Source organism: Amphibalanus amphitrite, unplaced genomic scaffold (assembly GCF_019059575.1).
Source record: "Amphibalanus amphitrite isolate SeventyFive unplaced genomic scaffold, NRLGWU_Aamphi_draft 000165F_arrow, whole genome shotgun sequence".
In the NCBI taxonomy this organism is placed as follows: domain Eukaryota; kingdom Metazoa; phylum Arthropoda; class Thecostraca; order Balanomorpha; family Balanidae; genus Amphibalanus; species Amphibalanus amphitrite.
The window spans coordinates 312,657-334,795 of record NW_024881660.1 but is presented as its reverse complement, the minus strand read 5'-3'; the positions used below and the strand labels follow the sequence as shown (position 1 = coordinate 334,795).

The following is a 22,139-nucleotide window of genomic DNA, read 5'->3' as shown; positions in this document are numbered from 1 at the left end:
GCCACCGGCTGCCGGCCAGTGTGGACGTGTGGACGACCCGCGGCACCTTCGGCGCCGTCTGGAAACAGATCACCGAGCAGCAGTGTCAGCTCAGTATCGGCGCCACCGGCCAGTCGCTGCTGGCGCTCGGCTTCGGACCGGCCGCCGACGTCAGCTTCCTGTTCGTCGTCTTCGTGTTCAACGACATGGTGGCCATCTCAGAGACGGTCTCGGCGTCCGGCGCCAGCGCCTCCGAGCTGGTGGACCCGCAGTGGCCGCTGCTGCGCCCTCCGGAACTGACCTCGCTCTGGGTCAGCTGGTGTGACGGCGTGCTGCAGGTGAACGTGACGCGGCCCGAGGGCGGCGACCCGGTCACCACCAGTCTGCCGATCGGCAGCCCGCACGCGGCCGTCGAATTCGTCAACCTTCAGGGCTACACTAACGTCTGGCGGCTGGGCCGACCGCTGGCCGACCCCTGGACCGCCACCGAGGCCGGCTGGACGGCCCAGCGCGTCTACACGGTGCCGGCCAAGAGCGCGCTGTGGCGGCGCGTGGCGGCCGCGCCGGTGCCCTCCTGGAGCGTTGAGTTCCTGTGCGCGGGCGCCGCCGGCTGCCACGTGCTGTTCAAGGAGACGGCCCTGACGTCGGCGCTGGTGCACGTCGTGCTGGACGGGAACGGGACGCAGGTGCGGCTGAGCGCCGATGGCCAGGCGGTGCTGCCCTACCCGCTGCGCGCCGCCGCCGCCGTCGACCCGCTGCACTTCCGCTGGTTCCGCGTCACCTTCGACGACGGTCGCGTCCTGGCGTTCGACGACGGCGGCGACGCCACCGGCCCGCGCGCCGTCATGAACGAGAGTCTGACCGAGCTGTGGGCGGCGGTGGCGGCCGACCCGGCGGCGGACAGCCCGCCGCCGCCGCCCGCCCAGGTCAGCTGCCTGGGGCTGGCCAGCGAGCAGCAGCCCGCCAGCTACCGCGTCTTCGAGTACGACCCGCAGTGGGGCCAGGAGAGCGGCTACGCGGCCGGCGCCGGCCTGCTGACCGCCGAGGAGGGCGGCGCGCTGCTGACTCCGACCACCGCCACCAGCACCACAACCCTGCCGTCCCCCTGACCGGGGACTAGAGGGGTGCGCGGAAATCACAGCACCACAACCCTGCCGTCCCTTCGCCGGGGGGTAGTGGAGGCACATGGAAACTGGCAATCGCCAGCAGCAGCACCGTCGTACCCTTGGCGGGAGAGGGATGTAAGTGGGGGTACGCGGTGCTCACTTTTCATACTGGTTGGAGGCGGCGTGAGCCATCCATTAATTACGGAGCGAGCGAAGCGAGCGTAGTCTTTCTTTAGATTAACGGAAATTTCTGAGTATGAGCGGCCGGCCGGCCGGCCGTGGTCACGCTTTTGCGAGGCTTATATCTCAGCAACCACTTGACCGATTTACATGCGGTAATTTTTGTAGGGTAGCTTCATTCCTGCTACCAAGTATTGGACTATTCCCGATGCATGTGGGTGACCCCTTATGCACGTGCCACGTGCAAAACGAAGAGGTGTCACTTTTGCAATTGTTGCAATATCTCGGTAACTACTTGGCCGATTGCGCTGAAAGTTGGCATGTAGGTAGGCACCCACTATGCAATGCATATCCATGTGCCAGAGTTGAGGTGCTGCTGCACGTGCGCACGTGCAGGGGTCGATTCCAGATCTCGAGAACGGCTGGACCGATGGCGCTCAAATTTGGTACATGGTTAGGGACCGGTTAGTAGGGTGCCGTGCACAAGTCAGTTGAGGCCCATTTTGCACGTGCGCACGTGCAGGGTGCCGCTTCCAGATCTCGAGAACGGCTGGGCCGATTGTGCTCAAATTTGGCACATCGCTAGAGACCGGTTAGTAGGGTGCCGTGCACAAGTCAGCTGGAGGTACCCCGTCGAAATTTCGCACGTGCAAGGCTCACCCTCTCGCTCGCTCCGTTAGTCGCCCCAAAAGGCGTTATACTGGTTACTATATGTAACGTGACTCAATATTATGCAACCCACGGGTTCCGATTTAAGTCCGACCTTAGCTAGTACGCCTTCTCTATGTAGAAAGTGAAATAAGCATTTGATCGTTGTGCAACTTATCTCTCACCGGATTACTTTTTCAGAAAACACAAGTTTTACTGGTGTGCTGCAAATAAAGCTAGCATAGCAAAATACCACTATTAAATGAGCACTGAGCACTGAGTGAGCAGGGCCTATTTCGATTTCTATTTTCGTCTATTTCTTACACTTCGTTCCCCATCCAGCCCATAGAGTGAGTGACTAACCCAGTGGAAGCTCTCGCCAAGGTCCGCTTGTCGATAGATCTTATCGACTGCGCGACCGTCATCGCCGATATTCACGCTATCCGCTTCATAGTGCGTTCATACAGAGCACCCCTGCTATGTGTTACAGACAGTGGGTGGGCTTGTCGTTTTTTGCCAATACTCCGAAGAAGCGTTGAATCCATTCCAAAATATCAAACGCTCAAATATGAAGCTGTCTAATCTCTATGTATTTCACAACCTCCACATAGTTCCGGCAGCGATTGGCAATGAACACTAAGGTCCGACTCACACCCACTAGGGTCTGGCTCACAACTCACAAGGTCCGACTCAGACCCACTAAAGGTCCGGCTCACAAGGTCCGACTCAGACTCGCTGAGGTCCGACTCAGACCCATCGCGCTCCGACTCAATCAACACGGTCCGACTCAATCTACACGGTGCGACTCACACCCACTGTACGGCCCGGCTCACACCTACTAAATGTAGTACCTAGTTACTAGTTAATACGGCAGCGCTGCCGCAACACTCGGCTCTCTAAGCAGACGTCCTTAGGTCAACAAAAATGCAAAAAATCAAGCTATTATTCAACATTTTCTGATACCCTAGTGACAAAACCAACCAAAAGCGAAACAAAACAGGAAGAGAACTCGAATCAAACAGCTAGAAGTGACTCGAATAAAAAGCGACAAGCCCGGAAGGCGAAGCAACATCGCAAAATCACTGCTACAATTAATAGTTTGTAATTATTGTATGTAATTATTATGATCATGGTAAAATCACACCGCGTTAAAAAAGCTGAGCTTCAAAACAATGACTTAACATTGAGCAACACAACCAAGGCCCAGCAATAATAAAGACGGCGGCCGCTTGCTGTGGCCGGCCAGTCGCAGAGCCGTCCACTCGGGGCAGCACGGCCCCCCGCTCCACCGGCGACCCTGCGCCCTGTCCGTGGTCACTGATCAGGGCAGCGGCGCGGCCCCCGCTCCACCGTCAACCCTGTGCCCTCAGTCCGTGATCACTGATCAGGGCAGCGCGGCCCCCGCTCCATCGTCGACCCTGTGCCCTGTCCGTGATCACTGATCAGGGCAGCGGCGCGGCCGGCGGCTTGGGACGCATGCTCGTCTGCACCTTAAAACGGCCGTTCTTGAATTTGTGGATCAACTTGTTCCGCATGAATGCCTGTAAAAAGGAGGGCTTAACAGTGAATGTGGCCTGGGTGGCATTGATCTGACACGCATTGACTTTAGTCTTCGAGAAGTCTCTGCAAACGGATCATCTCTTCAGTTCAGTTTATTTTACTCATGCGACAGAAATTCTATCAGCATGACAAACAAAAACGTTGATACATGACGTGTGACGTTGATTTGAACAAGACCTGTTTGATTTATATCAAGGACGTCCAAGACTAGCGTGTGGCGCAACATGCGAGACATCTTGCTTTGCAAGGCACCGTACCCTGATAACGCACGAGCTTAGATACTAATGAGGTTGTTACCTACCCCGACACCCCACCCATGGTGCGCCTCCCGACAGTGAGCTTGCTTCTGAGGGGGTACTCCCGGAGTAGTGCGCTCATTACTGAGGCGGTGCCCTTACAGAGCACCCCGGGGTAGTGAGCTCCCTGCTGAGGCGGTACCTTACAGAGCACCCCTGACGCGCCCCCCCCCCCACACCAGTGAGCTCACTGCTGAGGGATACCTCACAGAGCACCCCGGTGACAGAGCAGCCCGTCTCACCAGTCTCTGCGGCAGCGTCATGGCGCCGAACAGGTGCGGGTACTTTTCAACTATGAGCGCCGTCATGTTGGTGTACCACTGGCGCGGGTTGCGCGGCTGGCTGCGGAGGCAGGGGAGCCCAGCCAGTCAAATACCGAGCCGCCCCCCACGGCAGCCGTCTCGGAATACCACGCCAAACGGGATACCACGCTTAAAGCGCGGACTTCGTTGATAGTTATAATACAATTTAGAAACAGATAGCGATAACAGACGACCAACAACATAATCAGAACTTCATGATAGGGCCAACAGTAGCGCGCACTGAATGAGGCGGACTGGTTCATTTCAGACTGATCAATCAGACCCCCGACAAAGATGAGCCACCGACCGTTCCCAGTCCTCGGCTGTTTTCGGCCAGAGGACTCCGTACGTACGGACACTCGAGTGAGAAGAAGCGCTCGAAGATGACGGTCATGAAGCTGGACCAGTCATGCTGGACGAACGGCTGCTGCTCCAGCAGCTTCTGCTGTATGAGCAGCGGGAACCAGTCCAGCTCCAGACGCGCCTGCCTGAAAACCAACGGTCCGCCGAGCTTCAGCCGAGGCTGGAACTCGGCTAAAGCAGGCAACACAAAGAAGGAGTGTAGGCTGGGGCGTGAAATAAGGGGAACGAGAATCCCCGCATAACGTCGAATAAAGAGGCGGGAAACAATCAAAGAACAAAAGCACCAAATCAATGCAAAAGGGATCGCCATTTGCTTACTTGTCTTCAGTTTCTTATAAAAATGTATTTTCTTTATTAATCAAACCAGACTTTATCATGAATAAAGAACGACTACCCACTGAAAAGACTGCCAACACACTGGTTTGTGCTTAAAACTGTTTGTGCTCAGAAGAGTCCCATCTGTGACATGTTCACGCGGCGGCTGGCGCTCTCTGTCGTTTGTTGAACGTACCAGTCGGGGTGCTCGGAGAACTCATCGCTACCGCCGCCGAGAGCCAGTGAGCCGCTGCAACACACGGTCACCGGTGAGGTCAAACGGCGTGCTGACCGCCGCTGAAAACCGCAGTGGATAACTGCAGCAGGTAGAGCGACGGTGGCGCCGCTCAAACCTCCGGTCATTGGTGGTGGTCCGTAGAATATATGTACAACGGTAATGTGCAGCAAACCTTCGCCTGTTTCTAAATAGCACATCCAGACTACATAAATAGCGAATCAATTTGTCATTGATTTACTGATAAACCGAACCAATCGAATCAAGCCTTGTCTTGACCGCGTGCATTTCTTTTAACTTTAAACAACTAGCAAAAGTAAAAGTGAAACATTTATAAGTTACGGAACTTTTTGACTCACATAGTAACACAATATCATAAACAATGGAGTGGCACATTACCTGCCGTGAGTCTGGTCGGCCATGAAGCTCTGCTCAGCAGCGGACATCATACTGTCACCGCCAAACGTCTGCCGCGGAGAGAGAGAGAGAGAGAGAGAGAGAGAGAGAGAGAGAGAGAGAGAGAGAGAGAGAGAGAGAGAGAGAGAGAGAGAGAGAGAGAGAGAGAGAGAGAGAGACAGAGAGAGACAGAGAGACAGAGAGACAGAGAGACAGAGAGACAGAGAGAATTTTGAGAATTTTCAAAATTTGAGACAGAGAGACAGAGAGACAGAGAGACAGAGAGAATTTTGAGAATTTTCAAAATTTGAGACAGAGAGACAGAGAGAGAGAGAGAGAGAGAGAGAGAGAGAGAGAGAGAGAGAGAGAGAGAGAGAGAGAGAGAGAGAGAGAGAGAGAGAGAGAGAGAGAGAGAGAGAGAGAGAGAGAGAGAGAGAGAGAGAGAGAGAGAGAGAGAGAGAGAGAGAGAGAGAGAGAGAGAGAGAGAGAGAGAGAGAGAGAGAGAGAGAGAGAGAGAGAGAGAGAGAGAGAGGAGAGAGAGAGAGAGAGAGAGAGAGAGAGAGAGAGAGAGAGAGAGAGAGAGAGAGAGAGAGAGAGAGAGAGAGAGAGAGAGAGAGAGAGAGAGAGAGAGAGAGAGAGAGAGAGAGAGAGAGAGAGAGAGAGAGAGAGAGAGAGAGAGAGAGAGAGAGAGAGAGAGAGAGAGAGAGAGAGAGAGAGAGAGAGAGAGAGAGAGAGAGAGAGAGAGAGAGAGAGAGAGAGAGAGAGAGAGAGAGAGAGAGAGAGAGAGAGAGAGAGAGGAGAGAGAGAGAGAGAGAGAGAGAGAGAGAGAGAGAGAGAGAGAGAGAGAGAGAGAGAGAGAGAGAGAGAGAGAGAGAGAGAGAGAGAGAGAGAGAGAGAGAGAGAGAGAGAGAGAGAGATAATTGAAGGTCAAGTTGAGGTAATGAAGCATTAATTTTTATCATAACCTTCCTTTCCTTAACCCGCGCCCCACTGGGGGGGGGGGGCTATTCATAGCCCCCCTCCCGTTTTTCTGCAATAACTTCCAAACAACTTGACGTATCGACGCCAAACTTTCAGTACCTTTGGCTGCATCAATTTGACACCTTGTGTCAAAATTTGAACTTCGTAGCTACCATAGGTCGGCCGGAAATGACGTCAGAGTGACGTCATGTTCGGCCGATTTTAACGCCAAACATTGAACCACGGCAGTCGCTCCCAAGAGCTCAGTTTTTAAGCTAGATCCAATTTCTTTGCATGAAAGGACTCAGAACTGACTGCGCTATCAAACTGCTATCTCGGATTTTCAACATTTTGAAAATTTCGAAAATTTTACAAAATAATATTCAAAATTTTTATTTTTTTATTTTTATTTTTCAAAAAGTTTTTCCCTTTTCGAAAAAAACCGGAATATGTGTGACAGAACGCATGCTTATGACTAACTCTAGCAAGTTTTAGCGAAATATCTTCAAAAATGGCCAAGTCATACGCATTATTGCAAAAAATTCACAATTATTAATTTTTCAAATCAATTTTTCAGTACGTTTTTGACATCGTACACCAATATAAATAGCACCATCGTGTTCCTGAGCTCAAACTGCATCCAATAGACACCTTTATTGTTGAAAAATTAAAACTTCAAAATTTGACCTTTTTTGACCTGAAAGTGACCTGACCTAAGCTAAATTCGACTCAAAATGACCTCGAATGACACAGACGACATCAAATTCGAAATATATGGCCTAAATGGACCATAACACATGTGTCACATGACCGACGCATGATATAATATTTCCGTGACCTGTGATGACCTGACCCTGACCTGAAAATCAAAGTACAAGTTTAGTACCCTCAAGGTATCTTGAGCATCTGTTCACGAGTGTGTAAACCAAAAATGAGCCTGATCTGACTTGTAAGACAGCGGCCAGATCCCAAAATGTGAACAAGCCGAAATGCTAATAATTTTTACTTTGACCTGACCTGTGACGTCATCGGTGACCTCGAGGTCAATGAAATTAGGTTTCGTTCGACAGTTTTTCTAGGGCTATCAGACGCCGTTTGAATTTTGACGATCGACACAGCAGTTTCGGAGTTAGGAGGGGGGCTATGGAGAGCCCCCCCCCAGTAGGGCGTGTTATACGCAGACCCCAGTGGGGCGCGGGTTAAAAAATGCTTTGGTATACCTACCATGCCAAAATTTCAATACGTTGAAGATTTTTCAATCAATTTAGCGGCCTCAGACCTTTTAGTAATGCATTAGGAAGAAAAATACAAGAGGTAGACAAACGAAAACGTTATTTGTCTTGGAAATATAAAGATTTACTCTTATATTTTTTTTTTTAGAAAAAGGAAAGAACACGACAACAAGTCATGCCTTTCCAGCACGAACTCCAAGAAAGTCAACGTCAGGTGGATTGATTTCGTTGTAGGTAGGTACGCAAGCAATGGCATTTTAAAACATTAACATTATTGTAAGCATAATAATATGTAACAATAACCTTCTGTTAATTCTTTGAAATTTGAATACTTACTTTGGTTGGGATGGAATGGCTAAAACAAAATTAAGTGATGCCGGACAAATACCTATTACCTATTAACTTGAACCTTTCGCTTTTATTCGATGAATCCTGACGAACGTGCACTCCGCTTATTGTAATTGACCCCTAGAGGCTATGTAAGCATGAGGATTATGCCTGGTTTAATATTGAACTGAAAATTGAGTTTTGAAATGGAGCTTACTTCATGTTATTGCTAATAGGTACATTAATTAATTTAATCAGGTAACTAATCCAGATAAAATGAGTTAGGTAGTAAAGTTTACCACGCATTTCGACAGTTAGTTCCCGGTCGCCTGGAACAGAGGTGATGTAACAGAAGGCCAGACATAGATATTTAACGAAAAACTTCAAATGCTATACTAATGCTAGGAATAAAACTAACGGGAGCTAAAATACAGCGAGGTTATGGAGCGCAGCAGCCGGCAGCTTTGCGCCGGGTGTAAGCGCAACATTGCCAACATACCTCCGTGCTCCACTGTCACCAGGAAAACGAAACGCCCCGTGCAACGGTCAAATGCCTTGTTCAGACACCTTATAAAAAATTGATAGCACCTTTTAAGTCACATATTGTCAGCCAGGAAGAAAAATAAATATTTACACAACAAAACTAAAAATAAGGTGATATTCACCATGTAGGTATGTTGACTGCTGAATCGCCTGACTGAAAACTGTTTTAAGGAATTGAGCGAAAAACATTATCAAAACCTGACCTAATAGGCCATCATTCGATCCAACGATCTACATCATCGTTTGGACCTAGGTCAATGAAATTGGGCCACAAGGTAGTTCCCCGGTGGGGCTATCCAACGCCGTTTGAAGTTTGAAAATCAATAGTTAACTTTCCGAGATTCTAGAGGGGCCGAAACGCCCCCCCCCCCCCACCACGGGTGGCAGGGTCCGGCAATAACGCTACGGGGTAAGGGAAAATTAGTTTTATTAACCCGCGCACCGACGGGGGTCTGCGCCAGCTTAGAACCGACGGGGGGGGGGGGGGGCGCATGCGGGATGACCGCCCCCCTGAGAGCTCGAGAACGAAGCAAGATAGCGACAAGCGGTAAACGGCATGGGATACTTACGGACAAGGTCTACAATTTTTACTAAGGTCGTTTTCAGTTCAGGTCAAAGATGACGTCACAGGGGTCAAAAAAGTCAAAATGGTGGCGCTAGATATGGAGAGTTTTTCTCGAATAGCTTTCGAACTAGTCAAGATAGGAACAAACTAAGGGCACCATCGTGATCCTCTTGTCAATCCGCATCGAACCATATATTTGTTTACCTCGGAAGGTCAAGGTCAAAGGTTGACCTCAGGTCACGTGACCTCGAGGCCATCATGTATATCATTCGATGCGCCTTGACGAGCTGAACATAATGAGACCATCCGCGCGGCTGTATCTTGTTCCTGTACGGAGTTATTGGCAAAAAAAAACTTTGGTGACCTTTGATGACGTCACATGACCTAACAGCTGCCCAACAGCAAAATAGACCTCAATTTAGTGAAGGTTGATATTATGAAGTCATGTATGGTTTATGGGGCCATTCCGACCCGTTTTGGTGCTAAAAACAGGGAGTTAATTCTCCCCCCCCCCTCCATTGACTTATGATGGGGAGGTCGAGAAATTGACCTGACCTTAGGTCATCGATATCAAAATTCCGAGATATACAAATTGTAGCTATTAATGACCTTATAACATCCTGCGACTTTCAAAAGCCTCCGACATCTACTGTAGCTCTGGCAAGGTGACAAAGTTGCAAAAAAAGTGACTTGAGGTTGGGTTATTCAAAGTGACCTGGTGACCTGACCTTACAAGTTAAGAGGCTCAAACTTGCACACCATGTGTAAAATTAATAAGAGAATAGTCGTGCCAAATTTCGCGGCGCACGCGCCGCGGTTTTCTCGCTATCTACGAAAAACCTAAGGGGGGGGGGCGGATATCCGCCCCCTGAGGTGCGCGGGTTAAAGTGCAACAGTTCACGGGTTCTGGCGGTTATGGTTTCCAGACACTGGTTCAGTCCAAGATTGCGCCTGTAAATAGGTGTCATACCTGTTTGCGTTTTTCATAAATACATACTTACATGCATACATACCTACACATCAAACCTTTGCCCCTTTTTGCCTGTTTATTTACACGCTATCACAGACCGCTGAGGGCCGGACTCACCATGTAGGGCTCGATGGCAGAGGCGGCGCCGGCCAGGGTAGACGTCCAGGGGGACAGCGAGGGGTCTCCTGGGGGAGAAGGGCGTTAGTCGGAACAGCTGGCACAACACGGCCGCCGTCCAGGGGCACGGGGTCACCTGGGCCCTCGTCCAGGGGCAGCGGGGTCACCTGGGCCCTCGTCCAGGGGTAGGGGGCAGCGGGGGTCACCTGGGCCCTCGTCCAGGGGCAGGGGGCAGCGGGAGGTCACATGGGCCCTCGTCCAGGGGCAGGGGGTCACGTGGGCCCTCGTCGAAACAACTGCCACTGACACGGACACTGCTGGGCCGGGAGTGTGTCGGCAGGTCAGGACACTGTGTGTCTCGGCACGGGGATGGCGGCTGGCCACCGGTGAACGGAGGAACACCACCTGAGGCCTGGAACGGGAAGGGCTGCTGGCGATCGGTGTACACCACCTGAGGCCTGGAACGGGAAGGGCTGCTGGCGATCGGTGTACACCACCTGAGGCCTGGAACGGGAATGGCTGCTGGCGATCGGTGTACACCACCTGAGGCCTGGAACGGGAAGGGCTGCTGGCGATCGGTGTACACCACCTGAGGCCTGGAACGGGAATGGCTGCTGGCGATCGGTGTACACCACCTGAGGCCTGGAACGGGAAGGGCTGCTGGCGATTGGTGTAACACCACCTGAGGCCTGGAACGGGAAGGGCTGCTGGCGATCGGTGTACACCACCTGAGGCCTGGAACGGGTAGGGCTGCTGGCGATCGGTGTACACCACCTGAGGCCTGGAACGGGAATGGCTGCTGGCGATCGGTGTAACACCACCTGAGGCCTGGAACGGGAAGGGCTGCTGGCGATCGGTGTACACCACCTGAGGCCTGGAACGGGAAGGGCTGCTGGCGATCGGTGTACACCACCTGAGGCCTGGAACGGGAATGGCTGCTGGCGATCGGTGTACACCACCTGAGGCCTGGAACGGGAAGGGCTGCTGGCGATCGGTGTACACCACCTGAGGCCTGGAACGGGAAGGGCTGCTGGCGATCGGTGTAACACCACCTGAGGCCTGGAACGGGAAGGGCTGCTGGCGATCGGTGTACACCACCTGAGGCCTGGAACGGGAAGGGCTGCTGGCGATCGGTGTACACCACCTGAGGCCTGGAACGGGAAGGGCTGCTGGCGATCGGTGTACACCACCTGAGGCCTGGAACGGGAATGGCTGCTGGCGATCGGTGTACACCACCTGAGGCCTGGAACGGGAAGGGCTGCTGGCGATCGGTGTACACCACCTGAGGCCTGGAACGGGAAGGGCTGCTGGCGATCGGTGAACACCACCTGAGGCCTGGAACGGGAAGGGCTGCTGGCGATCGGTGTACACCACCTGAGGCCTGGAACGGGAATGGCTGCTGGCGATCGGTGTACACCACCTGAGGCCTGGAACGGGAAGGGCTGCTGGCGATCGGTGTACACCACCTGAGGCCTGGAACGGGAAGGGCTGCTGGCGATCGGTGAACACCACCTGAGGCCTGGAACGGGAAGGGCTGCTGGCGATCGGTGTACACCACGTGAGGCCTGGAACGGGAATGGCTGCTGGCGATCGGTGTACACCACCTGAGGCCTGGAACGGGAAGGGCTGCTGGCGATCGGTGTACACCACCTGAGGCCTGGAACGGGAAGGGCTGCTGGCGATCGGTGTACACAACCTGAGGCCTGGAACGGGAATGGCTGCTGGCGATCGGTGTACACAACCTGAGGCCTGGAACGGGAAGGGCTGCTGGCGATCGGTGTACACCACCTGAGGCCTGGAACGGGAATGGCTGCTGGCGATCGGTGTACACCACCTGAGGCCTGGAACGGGAAGGGCTGCTGGCGATCGGTGTACACCACCTGAGGCCTGGAACGGGAATGGCTGCTGGCGATCGGTGTACACCACCTGAGGCCTGGAACGGGAAGGGCTGCTGGCGATCGGTGTACACCACCTGAGGCCTGGAACGGGAAGGGCTGCTGGCGATCGGTGTACACCACCTGAGGCCTGGAACGGGAAGGGCTGCTGGCGATCGGTGTACACCACCTGAGGCCTGGAACGGGAAGGGCTGCTGGCGATCGGTGTACACCACCTGAGGCCTGGAACGGGAAGGGCTGCTGGCGATCGGTGTACACCACCTGAGGCCTGGAACGGGAAGGGCTGCTGGCGATCGGTGTACACAACCTGAGGCCTGGAACGGGAATGGCTGCTGGCGATCGGTGTACACCACCTGAGGCCTGGAACGGGAAGGGCTGCTGGCGATCGGTGTACACCACCTGAGGCCTGGAACGGGAAGGGCTGCTGGCGATCGGTGTACACAACCTGATGCCTGGAACGGGAAGGGCTGCTGGCGCTCGGTGAACACCACCTGAGGCCTGGAACGGGAAGGGCTGCTGGCGATTGGTGTAACACCACCTGAGGCCTGGAACGGGAAGGGCTGCTGGCGATCGGTGTACACCACCTGAGGCCTGGAACGGGAAGGGCTGCTGGCGATCGGTGTACACCACCTGAGGCCTGGAACGGGAAGGGCTGCTGGCGATCGGTGTACACCACCTGAGGCCTGGAACGGGAATGGCTGCTGGCGATCGGTGTACACCACCTGAGGCCTGGAACGGGAAGGGCTGCTGGCGATCGGTGTACACCACCTGAGGCCTGGAACGGGAATGGCTGCTGGCGATCGGTGTACACCACCTGAGGCCTGGAACGGGAAGGGCTGCTGGCGATCGGTGTACACCACCTGAGGCCTGGAACGGGAATGGCTGCTGGCGATCGGTGTACACCACCTGAGGCCTGGAACGGGAAGGGCTGCTGGCGATCGGTGTACACCACCTGAGGCCTGGAACGGGAATGGCTGCTGGCGATCGGTGTACACCACCTGAGGCCTGGAACGGGAAGGGCTGCTGGCGATCGGTGTACACCACCTGAGGCCTGGAACGGGAATGGCTGCTGGCGATCGGTGTACACCACCTGAGGCCTGGAACGGGAATGGCTGCTGGCGATCGGTGTACACCACCTGAGGCCTGGAACGGGAAGGGCTGCTGGCGATCGGTGTACACCACCTGAGGCCTGGAACGGGAATGGCTGCTGGCGATCGGTGTACACCACCTGAGGCCTGGAACGGGAATGGCTGCTGGCGATCGGTGTACACCACCTGAGGCCTGGAACGGGAAGGGCTGCTGGCGATCGGTGTACACCACCTGAGGCCTGGAACGGGAAGGGCTGCTGGCGATCGGTGTACACCACCTGAGGCCTGGAACGGGAAGGGCTGCTGGGCTGGGGACCGTTGTAACACCACACGAGGCCTGGAACGGGAATGGCTGCTGGGCTGGGGACCGTTGTAACACCACCTGAGGCCTGGAACGGGAATGGCTGCTGGCCATCGGTGAGCGGACGGTGAGTGGAACTTTTCGAAGCCAGCATTGCTGGTAGGTATAATGATATTATAAATCAGTAACTTGAATTCCAATAATATGTCGTATTGACATGTTTAGTAGTTCCAATTGACTAATAAAATAAGTGTCAATAGGAATGACCAAGAACGCTGTCATTAGGACTAGCATTAGGCGATAAGAAGAAAGGAGCTTAAAGGGAGACAGATGATAGTCAATCGACAAAGTTGTGTTCCGTCTCTACTGCTTCAAACCAGCTTCCGAGCACACTGAGTGTACACCTACCTATTAGCTGGCGGTTGTGAGTTAGCATGGAATTTGCTCGTTTTCTGATGGAGAGAACAGATTGAGACAGGATACGTCATATGACTATGTGTCTACTATTCCTCTGTCCTAGGATTCATATGAAGACAACAAAATGCACGAACATCACCAGCTCTTTTCGTGTTTGGAATGGTTTCAGTAAGTTTTGGTTTTCAGAAAAATAATGAAGGTACGTAAGAAACGACGTCGACTACGAATGCATGGAGAAAAATGAAAATGAGTTCAGTCAGAAAAATATCGGATCACGAAAAGAAACAAGAGCAAGGCAGCGCTTTGCTAGGCTGCGCTATGCAAGGCAGCAACCTACTTTTTCACACAAAAAAAATTACGTGTGAGAGATCACAGCGTAAAAGTGCTTTGTAATGCCGACTATTTCAAACAGAAGGCATCTTTTTTCCACTTCAATTGACAGTTCAAAAGACGAATTTTACGAGGCATCCGCAGCAATCCACACCCTCCTACCTCAGTATCGAGTTGTAAAATATCACACAAGTAGTGAGAAGCGCCAGTGTTTATTCGCGCCCGACACACGGAACTGGACCACAACCGCGCACATTACTCTCCGTCTCCACGCCTAATAAACAAAACCAAATGGCTTTCAAAGATACGAGTAGGTACTTTATGAGTGACATAGAGTAGAGCCTAGAGGATAAAAAAATAACGTGAGCTTTCTACTGGTCTGAGCTAGTGTAAGCCATTACCTACGTGGTAGAGCCTGATGAACATTTAAAATGCTTTGCAAGTATCTTTATCCTCGTCCGTATTGACCTTTTTACAGCGTCAAACTGTGAGGGGGGGGGGGGGGCAACGGCCCCTCCCTCAGCCGTCTGACCCCAGGGTCAAGCTAGAGCTTCGCGAAAAAAGCGCCCTTGACGAGAGGAAGTCAATGACACCCAATTTAAGGGTCCTAGGCCATTGGTTGACCTTCCAGGATAGGTCAATGATCCAAAGGTCGAGAAAATCGGGACCTATTTGAACTCCGTACAGCAAGGTTTTTTTTTCGTGCCTGGATTACTTATTCGATGTCAGTTCTCACCAAAGATCATATATTCATACATTTGGGGCAGCTTGGGTCAGATCACATCAGGGCAATCAGTAAGCGTCCTACGTGCTACCCATAGTAGGTGTCAACCACCACTGACAGCTTCGTAGCATGTTACGTAGGCACCAAAACCACTTCTCAAATGTTCAAAAGAAAGCTGAATTCCATATCAGCTCCAAAAACTACCCTGGATTCATGTAAAAACTCGAAAGTGGAGCAAGGTCACCTAAGGTCAAAGACTGATCTTAACTGATCTCAAAGACCTGATCTTAACGTAACCTTGAAATCCAACATAATGCATGGGACAAGCATGATTTCTCATGCTTGTCCCATGACATTTAAACGACACAAGGGTAAACGCACGGGTAATGTGCGCTGACATGGCAAATCGCTATTCCGGCCCGACATGATCTCGAGAAACAGGTCACAGGTCATTTGAGTCAGGGTCATGAAATTTGCAGGGTAGGTGATTGAATCAAGTTGATTGAATCAAAGCTACTGAAAATTTCGTTGGGAACGGCTGCTTTTTGCGCGAGTTATTCGCGAAAAACCGAGGGGTTCGACCTCCATAAGTGCAAGGGAGTTCGTAAACCTTAGTCCGTACCTGAAGATGATCATAGCTTTGGGTAAACTTCACCTCAGTTTCGAGACATTTACACCCATCTTTATTAACGCTTGACTGTCGGTAACACTGAGAGACAAACAATTATCGTCATCACCAGGGTGGCTCTATTGCCTGTCCATGGAACCGCTTTATAACTACGAAGCTAAAGTCTAAACAACTGTTTAGTAAACAGTGCACTACGACTCCTTGCTTTAGGACACCAACCGAGGGGCACAGACATCGATAGCTACCCAATAGCGCCACTAGTGTGCAGGCCATCATGGCTGCAGCGTTTGTCGCAGCACATGTAGCGCATAAGGCCACGCAACAGCCTTCACTAGTCACTACCCACTTCCGAGGACACGTCTTCACACATATACACAGCTCACGTACTGACGTGTACGCAACTCACGTATACAGAACTCACGTACCTACAGCAAATACCGTACCGGTTCGCACGCAACTAACGTACTGACGTGCACTCATACTGAACTTGACTGCCTGGTTCAGTTCGGCAGTCCCTACCACGGGGTGCCGATAGTGGACAGCTGACCTGGAGGTCAAAGTCCCCTGTACGGCAGAATTCCACTATTATGCAGCTGTGTACGCAGTTGTTCGGCACATTCGGTTACTGAGGCACCGACCGACGACGATGCAGTTGAACAAAGCGGTGTCGCGTGTTCTTGGCTTTCGTTCGCAGCTTGGTCCTCATGAAAGTCTGCAAATAAATCCTGGTTAGCAGTCGGTAGTTTTGTCGCTGACGCAAACTTTAATGAACAGGGCAGTACCGTAACTACACCATATGATGTAGGCCAAAGTGATTCTACTCTATGCATACACTGCTATTCTGGATCATCTCGCAATGCACACACACTGTCATCTAATCCAATCCCAAAGGCGCAAAACACACACACTAACACGGCCCAACTCCAAAGGCAGAGCTCGCATCCCAGCCCGTCGTAAAGCCACCGGCTCACCATGGCTTCCCTGGTAGACATTCCCGCAAACAGGTGGGGGAATCTGTCCAGCAGGTCGCACGTGACGTCAGTGTACCAGTTTCGGTTGCACGTTCTGGAAGCAAAGACTCCAATCACCACCTACAGCACACATACTGCAACAGCATGCATCACTACAGTGGGGACCAGCAATTGGGCGATATAATGCTTTGTCTGCGATGCACGAGTATGCCTACTAGCCATGAATGTGAAAATTCGTTTTACTCAGCTGAATGCATGCATGAAATAGCGAAAGGAAGCTGTGAAAACAAGCGAGCTGTCCTACGAATGACAAAACAGACACTACCCCGTCGTGTTCTGCGTTTCACTCAAGCCCTGCCAAAGGTCAACCTTTGTCTCAGTCGTCCCACTCCACCCGAGCTCTTTCCCAGTCGTCCCACTCGGGACTGCCAGCCGAGCTCTGTCCCAGTCATCCCACTCGGGACTGCCGGACTCCGAGCTCTGCCCCAGTCGTCCCACTCCGGACTGACGGACTCCAAGCTCTGCCCCAGTCGTCACACTCCGGGCTCCCGGACTCCGAACTCTTTCCAGTCGTTCCATTCCGGACTCCCGGACTCCGAGCTCTGCCCCATTGGTCCCTGTCCCAGCGGCGGCCGGACCTTTCGAAGGTGGACGAGATGCTGTCGAAGATGGCCCCCACCAGCCGGCACCAGTCGTTCCTTTGGAACGGCAGCCCGCGCAGCAGCCGGTCCCGGGTGGAGGCGTCCAGCCAGGCCAGGTCGAACGGGGTGTAGCTGACGGCGGCACAGCGCACACACAATCAGACACACGGCGGCACAGCACACACACAGTCAGACACACAGCGGCACAGCGCACACACAGTCAGACACACGGCGGCACAGCGCACACACAGTCAGACACACGGCGGCACAGCGCACAGTCATACACACGGCGGCACAGCGCACACAGTCAGACACACGGCGGCACAGCGCACACAGTCAGAGACAAGGCGGCACAGCGCACAGAGTCAGAGACAAGGCGGCACAGCGCACAGAGTCAGAGACAAGTCGGTACAGCGCACAGAGTCAGAGACAAGGCGGCACAGCGCACACACAGTCAGACACACGGCGGCACAGCGCACACACAGTCATACACACGGCGGCACAGCGCACACAGTCATACACACAGCGGCACAGCGCACACAGTCAGACACACGGCGGCACAGCACGCACAGTCACACACGGCGGCACAGCGTACACAGACACACGCCGCACATGGCACCCACTACAGTACGAGTAGATACACCGTAAACGGGAGTCGGGCACACGGTCCGGCGGATGAATGCCGAACGGTCCGGACATGGCAGCCAGCTACACGAGCATATCTGTACACACCGTGTGTGCGTACATTTAAACCGTAAGGTCGTCAAGCACACCAGTCACACGTCGCCAACTGCACTGGCAACATGCATAGCTGAAGTCCACCCTGAGGCCTACCTAGTGGATAAGGCGTCCGTCTCCTTACTCTGTGACAGCGAGTTCGCAACCGGGAAGCTCCGCGTCGTTTGACCCGCGTTCTTATTTTCAGCCAGCTGGCAACTAGCGAGAGACGGCCACGCCAGACCCGGGCGGGCCGTGGGCACCCGGGCCCGCAGCCACCCATTCAATCATTCGGACAAAATGTCTTTAAAAAAGTCGCCGGATACCGCTCTCCCAGGCGTGCTGTCGGAGGGTGGCGTGTTCGCTGTTACCTGGTATTTGTGCCGGCACTGGCAGCGGGAGCCGGCAGCGGATCGTGCGCACGGACCTGGGCCGACACCATCGCGTCCGGAGTGTAATACTGGACCGCTGAAACAGAAACATTCGCTCAGCTCCAGTCCGGCACGGATGGCACAGAGACGATTCGATGTCAGAGGACAGCGTATATCAGACAGCTACCAGGACAACGGGAAAGGTGAAATGTATGGAGATCAACTACCGAGAAATGGGACAAAGGGGATGCCTGGCGGACGGAGTTTCACCGCGCAGTGCCGCTGATGAGAAGGAAGTGTTAAGATCGCTTGACATAACCGCATCTCAAGAACTATTAAAACATTTGTAGTGCAATTGTAACTTGTAAGCCATTGCTATGCGCGTTTTCTGAACGTTCCGAGTGTGGCCTCAATCCACTCTTATTAAATTATTCTTAGAAATGTTCACGAGCTCGAATGCAATGCGTATTCAGACGTCAATAGCTGCGGGGTACCTACGTGGCACGAAACGTAGGCAGTGTGAAAGAAACATGCCCTAGTTGAGATGTCTATGGTTGACATGGGAAACGCCTACAATTCTGATATTTGCTAGAGTTAGCGCATTCAGCATTATCAGGCACAACACTTTGCATACGAAATGTGTATCATTCAGGTCTGTAATTGTATTGCAGCTCGTGAAAAACTGCGGATGACAGGGAGCCTCAATCTATATGCCAATAAGAAATATTGTTAGAACGATTTACAGTAGGTAATGAGATTGCCGTGCGTGCACACTTGCAAATAACAAACATTTACACTTGTTGCAATGTATTCACTGATCACACAACTGAGCAGCGACCCCAGATTGACTAAAACTGCATGGAAACACGGTACGCAGAAAATCCTCAGACTATACACAGATCCGTGGGACGACGACTCGGCTACTCCGGAGCAATGCTCAACTTTGGCAACATGGCAACTGAGAGCCCCCCGTGAAACACTTGGGGCGACCGTCATAGAATTCAAACGATACACGATAAGTATGAGACATAACACTTTTCACGGTATCATCACGGTAGCATATAATGGGAGCCAAAGCAAATCGTCTAGTGTATTATCAGACATGATTGTACATATTCGAGCGAATGACATCAAGCATGTATCACACGCGCATGCCATCTGCCCAGCTACTTCAGGTCCGTGAGAGGGAGACATATTAACCCTCGCCCATGTAGGGGGGGGGGTGCAACCCCCCCCCCCCCTGAGGTTTTTCTTAGCTACACGCCGAACCGTTTCAGATAGCCTACTCAAATTTTCAGTACCCTATGGGGCATCCTTTGCGCAACTTTTGTTTTTTTTTGTCAAGGTCATGTCAGGTCACGGAGTTATGACGTCATAAAGGGAACAACCTCCGGCCAGATTTACGCTAAATTGGAGATTGCTTCACATTGGTATAAATGCCGACTGACCTGACACACTGATGGATTGTTTTAGAATCATAACTGGCTGATTTGACATTGGCACAATGTCCGTTGACCTTTTCAAGGTTACTAAAGGTCAAGGTGAGGTCAGTGACCTCGGTTGACCTGTAATGACTTCTTGCACTTGTATGCCTTTTCGGGGTATTTTGATGCCCTGAATTCGAATTTGCTATCCAGTTCAGGCATCGTCGGTTGTTTCTTATAGTTCATTTTGGGTCAGGGTCAGGTCAGTGACGTCGCACGCCTGACGTGACCCAATGCACAAATGACCTTGCAGACTTCCGATGCTCCCAACGCATCATTTTTATAGTTATGACATCGAAATACACACCAAACGATAGAGAATTGATCAAGGATCACGATAGTGAAGGTTTCAAGTCGATATCTCTTACCGTTTTGCCGCAATCGGCGCGGAAATCTGAAAAAAGTTAGATTTTTCCGAAAATTTGACCTTTGACCGGTCATAAGTAGGTCAAATGTTGACCTAGGACCAAAAAATATACCACCAATCGCGAGATCTCGTTGAGAGTAATCCGTTGGTCTTTTCCGCTAAGCTCTACGACGCTCCGTTTTCAAACGCCAGGGGGGGGGTCGCACCTTCGCCCCCTGCATGGGCGAAGGTGGCAAAACACCGTTTACGGGCGAGGGTTAAAGCATGATACAGCCATTGCTGCACTTAAAACAGGTTTCGTCTGGAATGGTTGCGGGAATTCGACCTTTTGTCAGCTGATTTAAACCTAAACAAATGAGACATCATCAGTTAATGGAAAAACTATTGACTCATATTGTCTCAGCGTAGACATAACACAATGGTGTAAAACAAGCTACACATTTCAAGCATACTCATCTAGGCACGAAAGACTGTCCAAGAACACTTCTCCACACCGTCCTCCCAGTACCGCTCCGTGCACAACTATCGGCTCTCGCTGTACGCCCGGTCTCAGAGCTGGTTCATGAGCCGCTCCAGGGCACTGTCCGGGTCGGTGGCCTGCCCAGCGGTCAGCCGGCCCGCTCCCGGCGCCGCCGCCCGCTGTCGCAGCAGCTCCGCAGCGTCGCCGCTCTCCATTCGGTGTCGGTTGACCAGGTGTCTCTTCAGGTTGCCCATTTTGCCGAGAAAGCGGCCGCAGATGTGGCACGACGTGGTGCCAGAGTGGACGCGCTCATGGGCGCTGCGGCTGCTGGAGCTGCGGTACACGCGGCCGCACAGCCGGCACGGGAACGCGTCACCTGCCGGTACAGGGAACTCGCGTCACCTGCCGGTACAGGGAGCTCGTCACCTGCCGGTACAGGAAAGTCGTCACCTGCCGGTACAGGGAACTAGTCACCTGCCGGTACAGGGAACTCGCGTCACCTGCCGGTACAGGGAGCTCGTGTCACCTGCCGGTACAGGGAACTTGTGTCACCTGCCGGTACAGGGAATGCGTCACCTGCCGGTACAGGGAACTCCTGTCACCTGTCGGTACAGGGAACTAGTAACCTGCCGGTACGGACAAACGTCATCTGGCAGAGACCGCACAGGACAGCATCACCAATGACCCGCATCAGATCCAACGGGAGACAAGCGACGGGAGATCAGGACGGCAAGAAGTGGGATTTTTTCCCCGGCGTATTCTTCGGAACAAGGTCAAGCGATTAAAGGAACTCATAAGGTGAAAGTGGATACTGCTTGAGGGTTCGGCTGCTCTTGTGTCTAGTTCAAGCCCCTGTAACATTGACAAAGGCGTTCAACTCCTTCCATGTTCCGTCTCTTGAAGCTCAATGCGCGGAATTGGACTTGCTCTTTTAAAGATTTTTTTTTTGTTTAAAAAGTTTCATTTTGTTGTTGTTTCTTGATAAGACCAGGCCAACAAGCTAGAAACGTCAGCCTGTTTCATACTCCGATTGTACTGTACGTGAATTCACGATAATGATATATCCGGGAGCGTTCGCCAGTCATGCAACAGTCGTAACCGATTTTACGTAAACGACAGAATGCCAGTGGAGCTTCAAAAAGTTTTGAACTTCTAACAATTCATTTGTTTCGGCTAATAGGTACTTTCAGTATGTAGAAGGGATTTACCGTGCGTCTCTTTGCCACAGTGAATGGACGATTACTCCTAATAACGTATGAGTGTGGTGTTTTTCATGTTGTGTGCATGGGTGTGTGCGGGCCTGCGAAACAGTTCCCATTTGCATCAGAATGCTTCACCTGTAAGCCGGTGCCCTTTTTTAGATTTACATGAGAAGATAGGAAGGCATACCTAATACCTACTTCTGTTATGTTTCTCGCTTAGCTTGACTCTGACGAAAAATACGCATGATAAAAACAGGAGTGGTTTAATAAAATTTATCCAAATAAAAACCCGACTTGCTTTGTTGCTCTGCGGGAGACAATTGTTAAAAAGGAAGGTGGAACTTGTTCTGCAGCGTTGTTACATAAGTTAAAAATATGATACCTATAAAATAAACAATGATGACCGTAGATCATTGGTCTAGAGCCAAACTACGAATGAGACAAATATT

The 22,139-nt window shown here is 52.2% G+C and overlaps 2 protein-coding genes across 3 annotated transcripts in view; both read right to left on the bottom strand.

The window, feature by feature from the left end:
• Positions 1-2,480: 2,480 nt before the first annotated feature.
• On the bottom strand, positions 2,481-12,169 carry LOC122383510. The gene is made up of 6 exons (XM_043370024.1): positions 10,095-12,169; positions 5,384-5,451; positions 4,946-4,999; positions 4,425-4,559; positions 4,012-4,111; positions 2,481-3,454 (listed from the first exon to the last, which is right to left on the bottom strand). Exons 1-6 carry the CDS (start codon positions 10,095-10,097, stop codon positions 3,356-3,358), a joined length of 459 nt encoding a protein of 152 aa, XP_043225959.1. The 5' UTR covers positions 10,098-12,169; the 3' UTR covers positions 2,481-3,355.
• A 3,345-nt stretch (positions 12,170-15,514) lies between these two features.
• Positions 15,515-22,139, bottom strand: part of LOC122383509 (protein bric-a-brac 1-like) — a 33,186-nt gene continuing 26,561 nt past the window's right edge. The window contains exons 7-10 of one of the 2 annotated variants that reach the window (XM_043370017.1): positions 18,178-18,274; positions 17,087-17,221; positions 16,449-16,542; positions 15,515-16,189 (exon numbers count right to left, since the gene is read on the bottom strand). In XM_043370017.1, coding sequence (XP_043225952.1) covers positions 16,100-16,189; positions 16,449-16,542; positions 17,087-17,221; positions 18,178-18,274 — 416 coding nt within the window. In that variant the 3' untranslated portion in view covers positions 15,515-16,099. Of the gene's footprint in view, positions 16,190-16,448; positions 16,543-17,086; positions 17,222-18,177; positions 18,275-20,189; positions 20,865-22,139 lie in introns of those variants that run through there. The other variant, XM_043370022.1, reaches the window with a different exon arrangement.